Here is a 14,429-nt window from a genome sequence, read left to right as displayed (position 1 = left end):
GATTTTTCTTGTTCCGGGATTATTGCCAGGGTTCCCATGTTCACTTCCGCCGATTCGGAAGATTGTTGTATCACAACATTAGCCCATACACTGGCTAATTCCTCTTCTCCTTCTTCGGGCTCGTCCCTTAATCGGCGGATCGATTCTGAAAGCATAACACCGGGTCCCCCCCTTTTGCTTGCAAGATTTGTTCGCCGGTTTTTTCTTTTTCGAGACCGGAGAACTAGGTACATCTTTTCTCTTCTTTTCTTTAACCTGCTTCGGGACAGGAACCTCCTCATCACTAGATGAGGGCCTCATGGCAACGTCCTTCCCAAGTCCTACAAAGGGAAAAATGGGGTTAAGCAAGTAAAGAAGAGTAAAATGACAAACAAATTAAGAAAGAGACTTACCATGACTATGGGACTCCCATCGATCCTTTGATAATTCCACCCAAGCGCGCTCGGAGTACGGTCTTTGCAGCACCAGACCTTCAACCTATTGTTTAAGATCCGGAATCGGCTGAGGCATCCGAGCCATAGCTGTGACAAGAAAGAATAAATGGATCAAGAAAATGAAAGGCAGTTACAAAATTGAAACGAACGAAGGGAAATAAGTGCTCACGGTTCATATTCCATTTCTCAGGAAATGGCATGTCATCGGCAAGGATCAAGTCCGAGGTTTTGACTCGAACAAATCGGCCCATCCAATCTCGATCACGAGTCTCGTCTATACTCAAGAACGACGCTTTAGTGGCTTGGCAAGCAAGCTTGATTAACCCTCCTCGATAAAGTTGGAGACTTTAAAGACGCATAAGGTGGTTGAGGGTGAAAATACACCACTCTATTTTGCTCGAAAAAAATCGGAGAAGAATAACTATTCTCCAAAAAGAAGGATGGATCTGGCGAGGGTCACGTCGTACCTCTTACAAAAGGCGATGATGATGGGGTCTAACGGACCCAACGTGAAAGAATAAGTATAAACACTTAGGAAACCTTCCACGTGGGTAGTAATTGATTCATCAGGCGATGGGACTACCACGTGCTTATCGCCCCAATTGCATTCTTGTTTGACTTTCTAGAGAATTTTATCGGTGATTGTACACTGGTACCTCGACATCGATTCACATCGGCCCGGTACCGATGAAGGTTTTTCAACCTTAAAATCACCGACAATTGAATACCCTACCAGAACGAATTCCTCAGGGAGAGGCTCCGCCGCATCCTCATCGTCGATGGGCCGTGATAAAGAAGCGACCTAATCTTTGGTGTTTTGAGAAGAACAAGCAAAGAAATTCCAAAACCTGGAAAAAGGAAACTTTGGAGAAGGCGATGAACCGTGAAGATTGGAATGAAGAAGGTTTAAAGGTAAAAGTTTAAAATAGTGAAGAAAGAGGCTATTTATAGATTTCACAATGACGGTTCAAAATTGGCAGTGGCCGGCCATCGACTGACGCGCATTTAATGCCTTGGTAACTGGACCAATGGGAGGTTTGTCACATACGTTACAATCAGGCTCGTCGCAAACGTCAGCATTCGTCTAGTCGGAGGTTGAAAAATCATATCGTTTCTCACCACCTTCTTTCCGAGAAACGAGGAGACTATCTGTATACGGTCAAAACTAAGTTTGCCCTTCGTGTGATTCATCAAGATTGGAGCATGATGGACCAAGGTCGTCATCATAATATCGAGCTCGAGACCCAGAGACCGAACAATATCGAGCTCGAGTCAATATCGATCTCGAGACCTAGAGACCAATCAATATCGAGCTCGAGTCAATATCGAGCTCGAGACCCATAAACCGATCAATATCGAGCTCGAGCCAATATCGAGCTTGAGGCCCAGAGACCGACCCATACCGAGACCGGCCGAGACCGAGATTGAGCCAAGGGACAAAAGAGCCATTATAGCCGCATTTGAGGAGAGAATCTCGACGGAAATCAAGAAAAAGTTAATTAATTAGTCGATCATGGGATCCCCATTATGTATTTTTAATTATACCCAAAATGAGATTCCCCCACTATATTAAGAGTGGTTATCATTTGTAAGAGGGGGGGATTGATACACACATTCATTCTAATATATACAGAAAACATAGCTAATACTATTTTTTTGGTGGCTTTTGGTATTTTAGTCAAATTGTTTCTTCCATCAATCATTCTTCACCCGATTTGGAGGTTATTAAACTTGAAGGCTTAGGCTAATTAGTTCATCTGGTTTGCATTCATTTATTTATAACTAATTTCAACACACATTTATTTATCTTTCTCGATTTGTACCAATTCATACGACGTATGCTTAGAGCTACGTATAAATTCAACTCTATCTGTTTTTCGGGTAAACAACTGTAAGGACCCGTAAAAATTTTAACCAAAAACTCGGGGTTTTGTGGTGCAAAGATAGATTCCTGCGTTATTATAGTAGAAATTCTTCTTGGCGAGCAAGCTCGCCGCGGTTTGGACCTTTTGGATTGAACAGTACCCTACGGACTTGAAGGAAAATGTTTAGCAGATGAACGCATTTCTGCGGCCTATTATGCAGCCGCATAATCACTCTGCGGCCTGCGGACCGCATAATGGCCGTAGAGTGAAGCAGAAAGTTTGGCCAATCTGAGGTTAGTTTTGCGATCGATTATGCGACTGCATAATCACTATGCGGGCCGCATATTGGTCGCAAAATTCCTCTTGGGTTTTTACGGAGGGAGTTCTGCGGTGTATTATGCGATCGCAGAACAAGTATGCGAACTGCATACTGGTCGCATAACTGGGCCGAAAGTTTAGGCCCCTGAGGGACATTTCTGCGGTCACTTTGCGGACCGCATAACCATTATGCGGTCGCATATGCGATCGCAGACCTGTGTCGGGGCACCCTTTTTCTTAATTTAAAACCCGATCCAATTCCGTTAAAACACCCCTTTAGTCTATTTTGAAGCTCATTTATAATATTTCTAGAGTGAGAGAGAGGGTTCTAGAGGGAGGGCCTAATTTTTCATCAAATTGATCTTCAACCATCACTCAAAGCTTTGGAAATATTCAAGTAGAGCACCAAATTCTTCATCCTAAAAGGTAAGGCTTCATCACCCCAGCTCTTAATTTCAAACATAGCTATAATGGCGTACTAGGGTGATACTTCATGGGTATGAGAGTAGTTTATCTTGCATGCATGTGTTATAAAGAGTGTGGGGAAAAAGTGAGCTAGAACCAGGAACGTTTTCCTAATTCTGGGTTCAATTTGTATATTGCTAAAATAGATTGAGGTTGCTAAGGGTTCCGGATAATTGTAGAGTCTAAAGAAGCGTAATTGAGGTTTGTATGGCTAATTCTCTTCTTCTTAGAATCGAACTCCTGTGTCTGAATAATTGGTGTAAGTTCTAACTTGATCATACTAGATTTGTTTGCCTTAGTGTGTTGGATTGAACGATTTATGTTCCCTAATTGTTTTAGATGGTTACCATGTCATCATGCTATTTGAGAACATAATTATGATTTTCCAAGCTCCTTCCCTTATGTGCGCAATGCCTTATGTGATGGTACTTATCGACATGAATTATGATGTTATTTGAACGAATAAAAAGGGAAAGACTTGAATTGTAAAATGTTCCCAAGTGCCAAGAACTACTTAATAAATGAGGTTGTTTGTGCCATGTAACGAAAGATGGGAAAGAAATGTGAATTTAGTGAACAATTGAAAGAGGTTATGTCTCAAGTGAGATGGCTTAGCCGATCGGGCCGAGATCGGACGCCATGCTGTAAACATGGTGGCATTCGTGTTGGAATTATTGATTTACATTGTGGATATGGAAATGTCTCACCTGAGATGGCTTAGCCGGTCGGGCCGAGACCGGACTCCGTGTAAAAACACGGTGGCATTGTGAGTTGTGGCTTTGGCACTAAAGATTATTAATCTAAAAAGATGGAAAGATTGAATTGAAAACTATGTGATCCTTACTTGGTGTTTCTTTGTATTTCTATGAAGTACTTATTGATTATTATGACTGCCTTCTCTTTGTTTCACTATTCATTCTACTAAGATTGGTGTTTGCCTTACATACTAGTACTATTTGACAGTACTAACGTCCCTTTTGCCGGGGGCGCTACATCTTTGAATGGATGTAGGTGGTTCCATCGTAGATAGTGCCGATCGCAGATAGTGGTGCTCTCTTTCTCTCCTCACAGCAGTCTTGGTGAGCCCCATTTCTCCCAGGGGTCATGTAGTCCTTCTTTGTATAAGTTTTCATATTTTGAGGTATAACTGGGGCCTTGTTGCCGGCATTGTCATGTTGCTCTTTTGTACCCTTAGAGGCTCCGTAGACGTTTATGTGGGTCATGTATGTATGTTGGGGTGGTCGTTAGATCGAGTTGTATTTTGGAAACTAAACTATGGCATAATTTATATAAGGAAAAATGAACTAGCAACATTTATATATTCATATAACTGATCTCTCCCTTGTTTTACAAATAGTGATGCGATCCCTTTTTGGATTACGAATGAGTTGGGTAGGAAAGATTTAATAGGCTTGCTCGACCGGGTTCACTCGATTGAGCGCCGGTCACGCTCCCCGAGGTTGGGACATGACAAACTTGGTATCAGAGCCTAAGGTTTTAAAGTGTCCAAGGATGTCTCGAAGCCGTGTCTAGTGGATCCCTTCTTATCGATGTGTTGTCGACCACATCTATAATTAGGGGCTACTTGGACATTTAAGAATGAAACCCTTCATTGTTGTTCTATATCGTGCGATAGAGCGGAACGTGAGGTTGTTTTCCCCTAACTCGTGCATTGTTCTAACTTTCAGTAAATGGCACCTAATAAGAGAGCGAGAATTGGCCAAGAAGCCAATGCCACCCCAGGAGTGGCTGTTGATCCCTTACTTGATAATGCGGGTGAGGATAATTCCCCTACTATCACACTTCCTGATTCGTCTACTCCAGAACAGACTACCCCAGTTCCTACACCCGCGGAGGGTGCCACAATCCCTCCCGTCGATATACCTGTTCCACCTCCAGCCCCAGATCCAGGTCCCGGTATTTCTGATGGGAATCTTAGGGGAGCTATTTAGAAGCTGACTCAGTTAGTAGCTTCTCAGGCCCAGAGGTCAAATGTTGCACCCACCTTATTTAGCTCGCAAGGGGATTCTTCTGGTTCCAGGGTAAACAGTTTCCTTTAGTTAGACCCTCCAGTGTTCACAGGTACTGATCCCGGGGCAGACCCTCAGGATTTCATTGATGAGATGCATAAGACACTCCGAGTTATGCGTGGTACTGAGACGGAGGGAGTAGAGTTGGCCTCCTATCGTTTGAAAGGGGTGGCATATTCCTGGTTTGAAATGTGGAAGGATTCTCGTGAGGAGGGGACCCCTTCGGCGAGATAGAGTGAGTTCGCAGATGCCTTCATAGACCATTTCTTGCCTGCCAAGACTAAGGCAGCCCGTGCTGTGGAGTTTGAGACCCTTAAACAGGGTAGTAAGAGTGTGTGGGAATATCAAATGGAGTTCGTGCGCCTGTCAAAGTATGCTGTTCATATGATGGCGACAATGGAGGCTAGGGTGCGTCGATTTGTGCAAGTCCTTAGCCCTTTGGTTATTAATGAGGCTGCCACAACTGCTCTAAATTCTAACATGAACTATGGAAAGATAGTGGCATTTGCCCAAGCTATAGAGACTCGAAAATTAAAGCTCAGGATGGAACGAGAAGGTAGTAGTAGGGCCCGATCAGCAGGCAACCTTGGGGATTCATTCGGAGGTGGGAGATCAGTTTTTCGGGGAGGATCATCAGGGCCATCCCAGTCTTATGCTCAGTCTTCAGCTAGTGCCCCGCCATCAGGGCACGGTCAGCAGAAGGGGAGTCGTTTTAGGCCCGGTCAGGGCAGCAGGGGGTCCCACCATCAGGGCCAATCAGGAGGGATATTCCAGCAGCAATAGAGGGCTCCGTACCCTAAGTGTGGGAGGATATATTCGGGAGTCTGCTACCTGGACATGCCAGTATGTTACGGATGCGGAATGAGAGGCCATATTCAGAGGGAGTGTTGTGCATCCCGTCAGGGTGCAGGCAGGGGCACAACTCAGTCATCCAGTCCTACAACTACTACATCTTCAACACACCCTCCAGCTCGAGGCTCTTCAGCACCCGCAGGTCATGGTACAGCTATAAGTGGTCGACAGAGTGCGGAGGCTTCCCCAGATGTCGTCACAGGTATATTGACTGTTCAGTCTCATGATGTGTGTGCCCTTATTGATCCCGAATCTTCTTTGTCCTATGTTACTCCTTATGTTACTACGAGCTTCGGGATAGAACCAGAACAACTTCATGAGCCGTTCTCTGTATCTACCCTAGTTGGCTAGTCTATTACGGCCGTGTGGGTTTATAGAGATTGTGTTGTCATGGTGCATGGTCGGGATACCATGGCTGATCTCATTGAGCTGGGGATGATTGATTTTGATGTAATAGTGGGAATGGGCTGGCTCTATTTATGTTTTGCCAAACTCGACTACCGGACCAGAATTATGAGGCTTGAGTTTCCTAACGAGCCAACTGTTGAGTGGGAGGGGAATAATGTTATGCCAAAAGGTAGGTTTATTTCTTACCTTAAGGCCACAAAGATGATCAGGAAGGGGTATATTTATCATTTGGTCCGAGTTACGGACACCACTGCTGAGGTGCCTACCCTTGAATCTGTACCAATTGTGAATGAATTCCCCGATGTCTTTCCGGATGAGCTCCCTGGAATTCCTCCAGACAGGGAGATTGATTTTGGTATTGATGTGATGCCAGCCACGCAGTCTATATCCATTCCACCTTATAGAATGGCGCCAGCAGAATTAAAAAAGCTAAAGGAATAACTAAGGGATTTGCTAGAGAAAGGTTTCAACCGACCGAGTGTGTCTCCTTGGGGCACACCGGTTCTCTTTGTCAGAAAGAAAGATGGATCGCTGCGAATGTGTATTCACTACCGGCAGCTCAACAAGGTCACAATCAAAAATAAATACCTATTGCCAAGGATAGATGATTTGTTTGATCAATTGCAAGGTGCTAAGTTCTTCTCCAAAATTGATTTGCGGTCCGGGTACCATCAATTGAAGGTAAGGGAGTAGGATATTCCGAAAATAGCTTTCAGAACCCGGTATGGGCACTTTGAATTTTTGCTAATGCCTTTCGGGCTAACAAATGCCCCGGTAGCTTTCATGGATCTTATGAATCGGGTCTTCAAGCCGTTTCTTGACTCCTTTGTGATAGTATTCATTGACGACATCCTTGTATATTCACGAAGTCGAGAGGATCACGCCGACCACCTCAGGGCAGTTCTGCAGACTCTTCATCACCACCAATTGTATGCAAAGTTCTCGAAATGTGACTTTTGGCTTGAATCTGTTACATTCCTGGGTCACGTCGTCTCCGGAGAAGGAATTAAGGTTGATCCTCAAAAGATTACGACGGTGAAGGATTGGCCTAGACCAACAACTCCAACAGAGATTCGTAGTTTTTTGGGTTTGGCCGGGTATTATAGGAGGTTCATGGAGGGATTCTCCACACTTGCCTCTCCATTAACTAAATTGATGCAGAAGGCGGTTAAGTTCCAGTGGTCCGATGCTTGTGAAAGGAGCTTCCAGGAATTAAAATCAAGATTGACTTCAGCTCTGGTATTGACCCTGCCAGAGGGTACCGAGGGGTTTGTGGTGTATTGCGATGCTTCAAGGATCGGTCTTGGGTGTGTATTAATGCAACATGGTAGGGTTATAGCATATGCTTCAAGGCAACTTAAGAATCATGAAAAGAATTATCCAACTCGTGACTTAGAACTTGCGGCGGTGGTTTTTGCATTAAAAATTTGGCATCATTATTTGTATGGAGTCCATGTAGATGTATTCACGGACCACAAGAGTCTTCAATACATTTTCAAGTAGAAGGAATTGAACTTAAGGCAGAGAAGGTGGCTTGAATTGCTCAAAGATTATGACATCGACATTTTGTATCATCCGGGGAAAGCTAATGTGGTGGCGGATGCTCTTAGTGAAAAATCTATGGGTAGTTTGGCTCACTTGGAGGCATGTCAAAGGCCCTTGGCCTGAGAGGTTCACCAGTTGGCCAGTTTGGGAGTTTGTCTTGCGGACTCTAATGAAGGGGTAGTGATTGTGCGGAATAGGACAGAATCATCGCTTGTGACGAAGGTCAAGGAGAAGCAATACAATGATCCAGTGTTGATGCAGCTGAAGGAAGGGATTCATAAGCATAAGACTGTGACTTTTTCTCTTGGCATGGATGACGGTACATTATGGTACCAAGGGCGGTTATGTGTTCCAAACGTAGATGGTCTTCGGGAAAGAATCATGGCAGAAGCTCATACTTCTAGATATTCCGTGCACCCAGGTTGTACGAAAATATATCATCACCTCAAGAAAGTTTACTGGTGGAATAACATGAAGAGGGGTGTGGCGGACTTTGTGGCAAAATGTTCAAACTGTCAACAGGTGAAGGCCGAGCATCAAAGGCCCGGTGGGTTAGCACAGAGTATAGAAATTCCAATATGGAAATGGGAAATGATCAATATGGATTTTGTGGTAGGGTTATCTCGCACTCCGCAGAAGTTTGACTCAATTTGGGTGATCGTGGATCGACTCACGAAATCAGCTCACTTTTTGCCGGTTAAATCCACCGACACTGCGGAGCAGTATGCTCAATTATATATCAAGAAGATAGTCAGGCTTCATGGCACTCCAGTTTTCATCATTTTCGATCGAGGGGCCCAGTTCACAGCTAATTTCTGAAAGAAATTTCAGCAAGGTTTGGGTACGTAGGTAAATCTTAGCACGGCTTTCCATCCACAGACTGACGGGCAAGCAGAGCGGACTATTCAGACGCTTGAGGACATGTTGCGTGCTTGTGTGCTTGACTTGAAGGGTAGCTGGGATGATCATTTGCCGCTCATAGAATTTGCTTATAACAACAGCTTCCATGCCAGTATTCAGATGGCGCCGTTTGAGGCCTTGTATGGTAGAAGATGTAGATCGCCGATTGGGTGGTTCGAGGTTGGAGAGGCTGAACTAATAGGACCATACCTTGTGCATCAGGCTATGGAAAAGGTTAATATCATAAAGGAGCGATTGAAAACTGCTCAGAGTCATCAAAAATCCTATTCGGATGTTCGTCGCAGAGACTTAGAGTTCAAGGAAGACGATTGGGTGTTCTTAAAGGTATCTCCCATGAAGGGGATCGGGCGGTTTGGAAAGAAAAGGAAATTAAGTCCGAGGTATGTCAGGCAGTACAGAATCATTCGAAGGATAGGTCAGGTGGCGTACAAGCTTGAGCTACCACCTGAGATGTCATTAGTGCACCCGATATTCCATGTGTCCATGTTGAAGAAGGTAGTTGGAGATCCGTCTGCTATTGTGCCGGTTGAGACCGTCGAGGTTAGTGAAGAATTGTCATATGAAGATATTCCAGTTGCTATCCCTAACAGAAAGGTCTGAAAGTTGAGGAACAAACAAATTGCATCCGTAAAGTTATTATGGCAAAACCAGCAAGTCGAAGAAGTAACTTGGGAAGCCGAGAATGAAATGAAAGAGAAGTACCCTCATTTATTTGAATAGCCATGTAATCGCTCTATAACGTTGCCCCCCCCAAAAGTTTGTATCACTTGTTCGGCTAATATAAAGACATTCCTTTCTAGCTATATGTCCCCCATGAGTCTTCAGTTGGTGTTATTTTGCATTCTGTTGTGTCATTTAATTCTATATATGTTGTTAAGGTGTGCTTCGGGGGCTCTCTGACAGGTGGATAGGCCAAAATACAAAGGAAACTCTGGTGAAATTTTCAGGAAGTTAGGCAAATTTGGGGCCGATGGTATGTGGCATAACTGAAACTGTGTTAAGTGAACCTTGATTCTCATTCGAGGACGAATGATCTTAAGTGGGGGAGGATGTAAGGACACGTAAAAATTTTAACCAAAAACTCAGGGTTTCGTGGTGCCAAGATAGATTCCTGTGTTATTATAGTAAAAATTCTTCGCGATGAGCTTGCGAGCTGCGGTTCGGACCTTTTGGATTGAAAAGTATCCTACGGACTTAGAGGAAAATGTTTAGCAGATGAAAGTGTTTCTGCGGCTCATTATGCGGCCGCATAATCACTCTGCGGACCGCATAATGGCCGCAGAGTGAAGCAAAAAGTTTGGCCTATCTGAGGTTAGTTTTGTGGTCGATTATGCGACCGCATAATCACTATGCGGACCGCATATTGGTCGCATAATTCCTCTTGGGTTTCTGCGGAGGGAGTTCTGCGGTGCATTATGTGACCGCAGAATAAGTATGCGGACCGCATACTGGTCTCATATCTGGGCCGAACGTTTAGTCCCTCGAGGGCCATTTCTGAGGTCACTTTGTGGACCGCATAACCATTATGCAGTCGCATATGTGACCGCAGACCTATGTCGGGGCACCCTTTTTCTTAATTTAAAACCCGACCCCCATTCCGTTAAAACACCCCTTTAGTCTATTTTGAAGCTCATTTTTGATATTTCTAGAGTGAGAGAGAGGGTTCTAGAGGGAAGGCCTAATTTTTCATCAAATTGATCTTCAACCATCACTCAAAGCTTTGGAAATATTCAAGTAGAGTACCAAATTCTTTATCCTAAAAGGTAATGTTTCATCACCCCAACTCTTAATTTCAAACATAGCTATAATGGGGTACTATGGTGATACTTCATGGGTATGAGGGTGGTTTATCTTGCATGCATGTGTGATAAAGAGTGTGGGGAAAAAGTGAGCTAGAACCATGAACATTTTTCTAATTCTGGGTTCAATTTGTATATTGCTAAAATAGATTGAGATTGCTAAGGGTTCCGGATAATTGTAGAATCTAAAGAAGCGCAATTGAGGTATGTATGGCTAACTCTCTTCTTCTTAGAATCGAACTCCTGGTGTCCGAATAATTGGTGTAAGTTCCAACTTGATCATACTAGAATTGTTTGCCTTAGTGTGTTGGATTGAACGATTTATGTTCCCTAATTGTTTTAGATGGTTACCATGTCATCATGCTATTTGAGAACGTAATTATGATTTTCCAAGCTCCTTCCCTTATGTGCGCAATGCCTTATGTAATGATACTTATCGATATGAATTATGATGTTATTTGAACGAATAAAAAGGGAAAGACTTGAATTGCAAAATATTCCCAAGTGCCAAGAACTACTTAATAAATGAGGTTGTTTGTGCCATGTAACGAAAGATGGGAAAGAAATGTGAATTGAGTGAACAATTGAAAGAGGTTATGTCTCAAGTGAGATGGCTTAGCCGATCGGGCCGAGATCGGACGCCATGCTGTACACATGGTGGCATTCGTGTTGGAATTATTGATTTACATTGTGGATATGGATATGTCTCACCTGAGATGGCTTAGCCGGTCGGGCCGAGACCGAACTCCGTATAAAACTACGGTGGCATTGTGAGTTGTGGCTTTGGCACTAAAGATTATTAATCTAAAAAGATGGAAAGATTGAATTGAAAACTATGTGATCCTTACTTGGTGTTTCTTTGTATTTCTATGAAGTACTTATTGATTATTATGACTATCTTCTCTTTGTTTCACTGTTCATTCTACTAAGATTGGTGTTTGCCTTACATACTAGTACTATTCGACAGTACTAACGTCCCTTTTGCCGGGGGCGCTACATCTTTGAATCGACGTAGGTGGTTTCATCACAGATAGTGCCGATCGCAGATAGTGGTACTCTCTTTCTCTCCTCACAGCAGTCTTGGTGAGCCCCATTTCTCCCGGGGGTCATGTAGTCTTTCTTTTGTATAAGTTTTCATATTTTGAGGTATAACCGGGGCCTTGTTGCCGGCATTGTCATGTTGCTCTTTTGTACCCTTAGAGGCTCCGTAGACGTTTATGTGGGTCATGTATGTATGTTGGGGTGGTCATTGGATCGAGTTGTATTTTGAAAACTCAACTATGGCATAATATATATAAGGAAAAATGAACTACCAACGTTTATATATTCATATAACTGATCTCTCTCCTGTTTTACAAATGGTGATGCAATTCCTTTTTGGATTATGAATGAGTCAGGTAGGAAAGGTTTAATAGGCTTGCTCGACCGAGTTCACTCGGTTGAGCGCCGGTCGCGCTCCCCGAGATTGGTTCGTGACAACAACTATGTGATTTCGCACAATTGAATGACCATTCACATGTGCTCTCAAAACTTTTCTTCTTAAACCTGAACCTCTTCCCATCCTTAAAATTCTAGACGTTTTTTCTCTAAGGTATTAGTACTAAATGTCATTTTGAACAATAGAAAGCTCATTTCTGTAAATTAAAATTGATCTCTTTCTATTATTGTAAATTAAAATTGATCTTACTTTTAACGTATTCCTTTAAAAAATCTTATAAACCTAATTGTAAAACTTTTTGTTGGATAAACAATTTGGTAGAGTCTAATAACTTATTTTTTATTGTTTTCTCTATGACAACGTGTCTATTTATTTTAGCTTCTGTATGATACTGAGTTGATCGTAAAAAATACAGTTGATATAGCAAATGTACAAAGCATAACTAATGAATCTAATGTAGAGGAGAAAATGGAAAGTCCTCAGCTAGTAACTTCGCCTTCACGGACGTTAAGTTGCATTGTCAATTTTGAGACATATAGCGCATTAGGTGCATGCGTTATATGTAGTTTAGTTCTTGTTTTTTCTTGCACGGTAGTATGGTTCTTTGCCAATATTTTGACGTCATTTTTGTTCCGGACTCGATGGAATCAACCCATACCTGTACTGATGGTGGACTAGCAGGTACCTAGTGGAATGATTGAGACGCCCACAAGTTGACATGTACATCAGCATTAAAAAAAAGTAATACATCTGTTTACCCTAAAAATGAGTAACGATTAAATTTATTGTGCGGTTTAAAGGGTATGTGATTTAATTTAATACGAATGAACTAAGAACAACTAATAATTAAATTAAAGGATCACAAAGGGATCAAACCAAATTCGATGAATGATTAAATCTAGCTTTGCAGTGGGTGTTTGGGAATTGGTTCTGATCCAGCCCTCGGAACGGGTTCGATTGCAACTCAATAAACAAGCAGCTGAAGAACACTTTTAACAAAAGCTAGAGAACAAAAATTAACTTTTTTTGCTTTGGTATGGGTGCTAACAATGGTCCTCAAAATAAAAGTTTCCCTCCTTTATATAGTATGAGAGTTTCAATCCTAATACAAGTCTAAATAAGGTAAAAAAATCTTTTCTTTACAGTAAACATTGATACGCAGTTGATATCGGGCAAGATTTATGCTGTAATATCCGGTTGAGGGCGGATATTTTGGCTCCTCGCTTATCCTGTCTAACAGCCTTTTCTCTTAGTCTCGGCTCTTCACTCTACTCGATCCCAATGCTCGTCCGTGTTTGGTCCCGGGTGCACCATTCATCCTCCCCGGGCTCCTATCCGTGGAATCCCTCGGCTTTACTCGAGGCCATGTCAGATCATGCTTTACTTTTATTTTTTTACCCGAAAATCGAGGGTAATTTTATCCCTGATTTTACCCCTACATAGATAGTCCCCTCACTTTTCGGAGAGCAGATTTATCGAAATGACGAGAAGTGACTAACTGGCCTCGGTTCCTTTCTCCTTACGCTACAAACAGGTTGATGAGTCAGCGAAACATCCCATCAATCGTGTCGTTTCGACTTCGGACACGTGTCAGCCACCGGTTGACCATCTTCGGTGGGCATCGAATGTGAAACGTCACGCATTAAATATTTCCCTCCTATAAAAGCTTCGGTTTCCTTTTTTTCACTTTTTTACTTTTCGATTTCGAATCTTCTTGAGTTACCCTCGAAATTTTTACTTATTCATCATTCCCTCAAATCTTCATAAATTGTTCTTCATATCTTCATTTCTTCATCCTCAATCTTCAAATCTTCATATTTCGCCTTTAAATCTTCAAGCCAAACCTTCAAATCTTCATACCCATCTTTAAAACTTCTTACCCAGTCTTCAAACCTTCATATTCCCAGCTAATGATGGAAAAAACTTCAAAATCTGTGCCTCAACACACTGCTCCTTCGACTTCTACCCCAGCCACAGATGTCAAAGTGACCCTCCCAATAGCAGCCCCGGAACCTCCTCTTAAGGATTTTATCCCCGGAGGCTGATCTATAGACCGGTCGAAAAAGCCTCCAAATAAGGAGACCGAGGTGAGGAGGTGGAGATATATTTGCTCCATCACCGAAGACATGCTCCCAACGGTTCGGGAGGATTGCAAGTGGAAAGGCAAGAAAGTAGTCATCCCTACCCCTGATGAGGACATCACCACGAACGTAGAGGGGTGCTTGGCCCGATGGATACGATAGTCCTTGACGTTTGCAAAAGATACGAGGTCTGTCTCGGGCAGATTCACCCATACTTTTAGAGGATCGTGATTCTCCTTCGTCACTTTATCAATAACACGAAGGAGCCCCGGT

The 14,429-nt window shown here is 42.9% G+C and overlaps 1 protein-coding gene across 1 annotated transcript; it reads left to right on the top strand.

Moving 5' to 3' along the window:
- Positions 1-5,460: 5,460 nt before the first annotated feature.
- LOC138909811 (uncharacterized) lies at positions 5,461-5,895 on the top strand. The gene has a single exon (XM_070201028.1). It carries the CDS (start codon positions 5,461-5,463, stop codon positions 5,893-5,895), a length of 435 nt encoding a protein of 144 aa, XP_070057129.1.
- Positions 5,896-14,429: the final 8,534 nt, after the last annotated feature.

This window comes from Nicotiana tomentosiformis, chromosome 4, assembly GCF_000390325.3.
Source record: "Nicotiana tomentosiformis chromosome 4, ASM39032v3, whole genome shotgun sequence".
Taxonomy (NCBI): Eukaryota; Viridiplantae; Streptophyta; class Magnoliopsida; order Solanales; family Solanaceae; genus Nicotiana; species Nicotiana tomentosiformis.
Note: the sequence above shows the minus strand (reverse complement) of the source record. Positions and strands in the feature narration are given on the sequence as shown.

Excerpts from the sequence above, each read along its gene's own strand:
- LOC138909811 (XM_070201028.1), top strand. The coding sequence starts at position 5,461 with ATGGAGTTCGTGCGCCTGTCAAAGTATGCTGTTCATATGATGGCGACA.